The sequence below is a fragment of the Miscanthus floridulus genome, chromosome 16 (assembly GCF_019320115.1).
Source record: "Miscanthus floridulus cultivar M001 chromosome 16, ASM1932011v1, whole genome shotgun sequence".
Taxonomy (NCBI): Eukaryota; Viridiplantae; Streptophyta; class Magnoliopsida; order Poales; family Poaceae; genus Miscanthus; species Miscanthus floridulus.
In genome coordinates this window covers 102388478-102393803 of record NC_089595.1, presented here as the reverse complement: position 1 = coordinate 102393803, position 5326 = coordinate 102388478, and the positions used below count along the sequence as shown (strand labels likewise).

The 5326-nt window shown below is 53.9% G+C and overlaps 1 protein-coding gene across 1 annotated transcript; it reads right to left on the bottom strand.

Moving 5' to 3' along the window:
• Positions 1–1688: 1688 nt before the first annotated feature.
• LOC136511150 (uncharacterized) lies at positions 1689–3362 on the bottom strand. The gene is made up of 5 exons (XM_066505335.1): positions 3273–3362; positions 2957–3164; positions 2589–2809; positions 2222–2516; positions 1689–2071 (listed from the first exon to the last, which is right to left on the bottom strand). The coding sequence occupies exons 1-5, from the start codon at positions 3360–3362 to the stop codon at positions 1689–1691; spliced, it is 1197 nt and encodes a 398-aa protein (XP_066361432.1).
• Between the last annotated feature and the right edge of the window lie 1964 nt (positions 3363–5326).

Below are 5326 nucleotides of genomic sequence, written 5' to 3'. Positions count from 1 at the left end.
ACACCACTGCAAGACGTCTTGGCTCCGCCACAGGAGTGCCCACCACCTGTCCTGGAGTGGTCGCCACCACTGCAGAACCTCCCGGCACCACTCCTGACATGCTCGGCATCCCTCCAAGAGTGCTTGGCATCCCTTTCGAAGTGCTCGGCACTGCCCTAGGAGTGCTCGGCTCCATCGCTGGAGTGCTCGGCACTCCTTCTGGAGTGCTCAGCACCTCTTTCCTACCGTCTCCACCACCGTGGATGACCAAGTGCTCGATGACGAAGGTGCTGGTGAAGCCGCCAGCTTCCCCCATGCTTGGACTACTCTAGTCCCATGCCACCTCCTCGTCGAACATGACGTCGCGCGAGACAAGCACCTTGTCTCTACGTGGGTCATAGAGCTGGTACTCCTTGGTACCCTCCGTGTAGCCCAGGAACACCATGGGTGTGCTCCTGTCCTCCAGCTTGGTGAGGTTCGACTTCGTCTTCCTAACGTGGCTGATGCAACCGAATGTCCGGAGGAAGGACACGCTCGGTTTGCGCCCATACCAAGCTTCGAACGACGTCTTACCCATCAGGGCTTTTGTAACGTCCCGCCTCTATAAGTCTAGGCCCGCTTACATCTGGCAGCTTTTCTAGGACATAGACTGCCCTCATAGACCCACACAAGTCTTTTATGCGCACTTTGTCCTCACTCATGCGCACCCGGGAAGGACTTCTCGGTCGGTCACCCATCCTTAAATTGCTCTAGACCAAGCACGCTTAACCTCATAGTTTTTTAGAGATAGACTTCCAAAAAAGATGTTGCAATTTATTGGTATGAGTATCCTATTAATCCTGTTAAGCCCTGGGCTGAGATGTTACATCCTCACCCCCTTAAGAGACCGACGTCCTCGTCAGTCAATCCCAAGCCAGGAACGTCCCCTCTTGGCCACATTCGTGTGTCTAGTGCTAGCGCATGTGCCATGTTGTATGACCACTCTAGGACCACTCCAGCCATGCGCACCATGCCTGTGCAACTACGACACACGCGCCTATGAAACCACGAGAGTCGGCTCTGATACCATTCTGTAATGTCCCGCCTCTACAAGTCTGGGCCCACTTATATCTGGCAGCTTTTCTAGGACATAGACTGCCCTCATAGACCCACATAAGTCTTTTCTGAGCACTTTGTCCTCACTCATGCGCACCCGGGAAGGACTTCTCGGTTGGTCACCCATCCTGAAATTGCTCTAGACCAAGCACGCTTAACCTCAGAGTTCTTTAAAGATGGACTTCCAAAAAAGAAGTTGCAACTTATTGGTATGAGTATCTTATTAATCCTATTAAGCCCTGGGCTGAGATGTTACAGCTTTGGTCAGAGCGCGGTTGAGGATGAACACTGCCATGGTCACCGCCTCCTCCTAGAACCTTGCTGGCATACCTTTGGCCTTCATCATTGATCGGGTCATGCTAACCACCGTCTGGTTCCACCGCTTCACCACGCCATTCTGTTGTGCCGAGTATGGCGCGGTGTAGTGTTGCCCCACACCCTGATCCGCGCAGTACGTAGCGAACTCCACTGAAGTGAATTTGTCACCGCGATCAATCCTCAACACGCGGAGCTTCTTGCCGCTCTCGGCCTCCACGCGTGTCTTGAACTTCTTGATCGCCGCCGCTGCTTTGTCCTTGCTCGTCAAGAGTTGTAGCCTCATGTAGCGACTGTAGTCATCCACGAGCAGGAGGAAGTACCACGAGAACGAGCTTAAGAGCTTTTTTCGCGCGATACTTGGCCGCCTTTGGGAAAGGTAGCCTCCTCTGCTTCCTGGCCAGGCAGCTGTCACACAGATCGTCTCCGTGCTTGATGTAGGGTAGCCCTCGAACCATCTTCTCCAGCCAACCAAGCGCGATGAAGCTGAGATGTCCGCACCGAGCATGCCACATCCACGATTCCTCGGAGTGACTTGCCGCCAGGCACATCGGCTGCTCTACCTTCAGGTTGAGCAGGTACAACCGGTTCAGGGACCTCTTCACATTGGCAAGAAGTCGCTGCTCTCGGTCCCTGATCCTAAGGACGCCGTCCTTGATCAGTACCTCGCTACCATGCTCATCTAGCTAACCAATGCTGATGATGCTGGAATACAGCTGTGGGATGTAATATACATCCGTTAGCGCACGGTGCTCCCTGTTCTGGCATCTGAAGATAACGGTGCCGCGCCCTTAGATAGCCACCCTTGAGCCATCACCAAACTTTATCGTACCGATAACATCGCCGTCGAGCTCGGAGAAGGATGCCTTGGAGCCTGTCATGTGGTTGCTGGCACCGGAGTCTAGATACCACCGCTGCTCCTGGTCGGCGCCCACACGTCCGAGGTGAACTTGGGCACGTGGTTCGTCGAGGTTGACAGTCATTAGGGCCTTCCCATGTCCTTCCACCATCGTCCCCTCTTCCTTCTCCTCGGCCTCGACGTCGTGCAGTGCATAGAACGTCGCCATCAGGATAGTGGCCTCATCCTCATCATCAGCTTGCGCCAGATGAGCTTCAACCTTCTTCTCCTGCTTGTGGTTTAGGCACTCCCGTGCTCAATGGCCCATCTTCCCGCAACGTCGGCAAGCATTGGGGTCGACCTGCTTCTTCTCCGAAGAAGCCTTGCTGTGGCGCTTGCCATTGCCGCCGCGGCTGGAGGAGGCTGCCTTCCCGGAGTTCCTCCGAGTAGCCCACTCCTCTTTTGTCAGCAGTAGTTTCCCGCTGTCCTTTGTTGCTGTCGCCTGCTCCAGGCGCTCGTCCACCGCCCGTAGACGGTATGTCACATCCTCAATGGTTAGGGTGGACAAGTCCGGCATCGTCTCTATGGAGAGAGCGATTTGGATGTACTTTGTCGGCACGGAGTGGGGGTACTTGGAGACCGCCTCCTCTTCATCAATGGTGACGCCGTGGCTCTTCAACTTGCTGATGAGCGTCTGTAGGTGGAGGGAGAAGTCCTCCACCATTTCACCATCCTTGAACTTGAGGTTGGCGTACTCCTGCTTCAAAAGCTGAGCCGTCGTCTTCTTTGCGTGGTCGGAACCGACGCGCATTGCCGCAATAGTCTCCCACGCCTCCTTAGCAGAGTTCTTCGTCCCCAACGGCTTCCTGTACTCCGCCGGTACAGCAGCGAGGATAGCCTCCAGTGCTGACATGTCATCTTCTTCATTGTCGATGCCCTTATCAATAATATTCCAGAGCCATCAGGCTCTGAGCTTGACCTTCATTGTCACCAACCACTCTCCATAGTTGGTGCAAGTCAGCATCGGCCAACTGGTCTCGCTGACCTCCCGCACCATGCGAACAACGACCTCTGATCGTGGTTGGGCAACCACAATAGTGCCACTGCTGTCGTCCATCTCCGAACCGCTCGTCATCGCCAGCAGTTAGTCTAGCGACGACCCTTGTACAGCTCTGATACCACTTGTTGGTCCATAGAATCACCGGCTCAGGTGAGTGAACCACTCACCAGTCTTGCTGAGCATCCGCTAGTGTTGTCGAGCGCCCACTAGCCATGCCGACCACGAACAAGCGTTGTCCGTCCCCACACACTATGGCTGGAGCTAGAAGAAGAAGTGAGAACAGATCATGCACACACAATACAAGACACCAGCGCTGACCGAAGCACTGTCTTTGAGATGGCAAATCTGAGCTCTCTTTACTGAGTTACTGTGGTAGTCTATTTATACAACTCTATCCATCTAGTCCTAGTACAGCGCACATGCTGTAACAGTAACTAGATAACATACAGGGCTGACTATGCGCCGGTCACTGCATGTGCCTACAGTGCTGCAGGTGAGCCGTGCGGTGTCTACACCTGCAACGGCTACAGTATCACAGCAAATGGTCTTTTCGGCGTCGCCTTCCCTTGCTGTGTTTATAAAAGGTAGCAGTAGATTATCTAAGAACATATTGGATCTTATCTGAAGAGACCAGGATTCACCAGGCAGCCGATGTACATGGCGTCTGTGTATACCAGGGAGTCGAATCTGGATCTTGTACGTATCATACTGCTTATAGGTGAAGCAGTGTACAGAGTACGGTCTTGTCCATCGACCGGTCCGGCCCGGTGAATGATTGTGCCTGCGGATGAGAAGTCCATCTGGTTTGGATTGTTACACAAACCAGAATTCTTTACAAGGGTTACCACGTGAAGATAACTTCTTTTGTGGATAGATAAGCACGTGTTTTTCATCTAGGCACGAGGAAAAGGATCAGCGCCGGGGCATCTCAGGCACGCTAACAAACTCTGGGGCGCGTGCGTGCGGCCCAGGAGGCCCGCTGCTGCCCTAGCCGCTGCCTATATAAAGAAGCCCTAGGACTCCACGGGGAGGCTAATCACAATTTCGCATCTGAGGAGAAGGGAGCTTCCTCATCCTCAGAGTTCAGGCGTACGGCCGCAAGGAGTCCATCAGCCGTTTTCATCCAGGGAGGACGACATCCAAGGGTGATAAGCTAATCTAATGTACTTATTCTATTGTCTACTAGTCTTGCACAGTTGCATCTATGCACGGCGGTGCCGGACACGCCCATGGAGACAGGAAGCCGAACGTCGGCGTGGCCGCTGGACGTGAGGACCCACGCTGCACCGTGGTTACGGGCGCGCGCTGAAGGCCGGTGTCCGAGCGATGGACACGGCTGCCGGGTGTTCACGGGCGAGGGCCGGAGGACGAGCGCAGCGTGGCTGTCTGTCGCGCGCATACATACCTGGAGTCGCCGGCCAAGTACTGGCGGGGATGCACGAGCACGTCCGTCGTGCATGCACGTTGCAAGGAGGATCAAGGAGAGACAAGCAAGCGACCGGGATCAGACGCATCTACCACGCCGGATGCATGTCTTAATCAACGACTACAAGTTCAACCCCGCCGATCAAGTTCCACGGCGTACCAGGATGATGCTGCCAAAGACGTCCTAAGCAGTCCGAGCTACACCACAACCATGCAAGTGCTACTACCACAACAACACCACGCGCCTTTCGACGGAGGCGAACGGCATAGGCGGGCATGACTGATATTCCAGCCATGTTGTACCAGGGTAATTAACTGGAAGCTTTTCGAGGTCCTAGAAACCATGAAGACCATATCGCCCAAGTCAGATCGCCGCCAGCAGGCTAGGGAGCGCGCATTTATACGAAGGGACCTCTATTTGTATTTCCTTTAAATATGAATAAAGTATGTTCCCTTCTTTTTCTTTTATTTGTGTACTTAGTACACGCCCGCATATTTATTTTCTTTGTAGCAGAGAAGTATTATATTTTTCTGTCCAAACATCTGGGTATCCAGCTATGCACCCTTTCTCCTTTCTCCTGCACCCGCTCTGCAGCCCAAGACACGGTCTAGCC

What these genes read in the sequence shown, in the direction of transcription:
- LOC136511150 (XM_066505335.1), bottom strand. Translation starts at nt 3,362, where the DNA reads ATGACGAGCGGTTCGGAGATGGACGACAGCAGTGGCACTATTGTGGTT. An exon ending in TTGTTCGCATGGTGCGGGAG is followed by an intron (nt 3,165 to 3,272) that starts GTCAGCGAGACC and finishes ATTATTGATAAG; the next exon opens with GGCATCGACAATGAAGAAGA. An exon ending in CAACCTCAAGTTCAAGGATG is followed by an intron (nt 2,810 to 2,956) that starts GTGAAATGGTGG and finishes CTCTCTCCATAG; the next exon opens with AGACGATGCCGGACTTGTCC.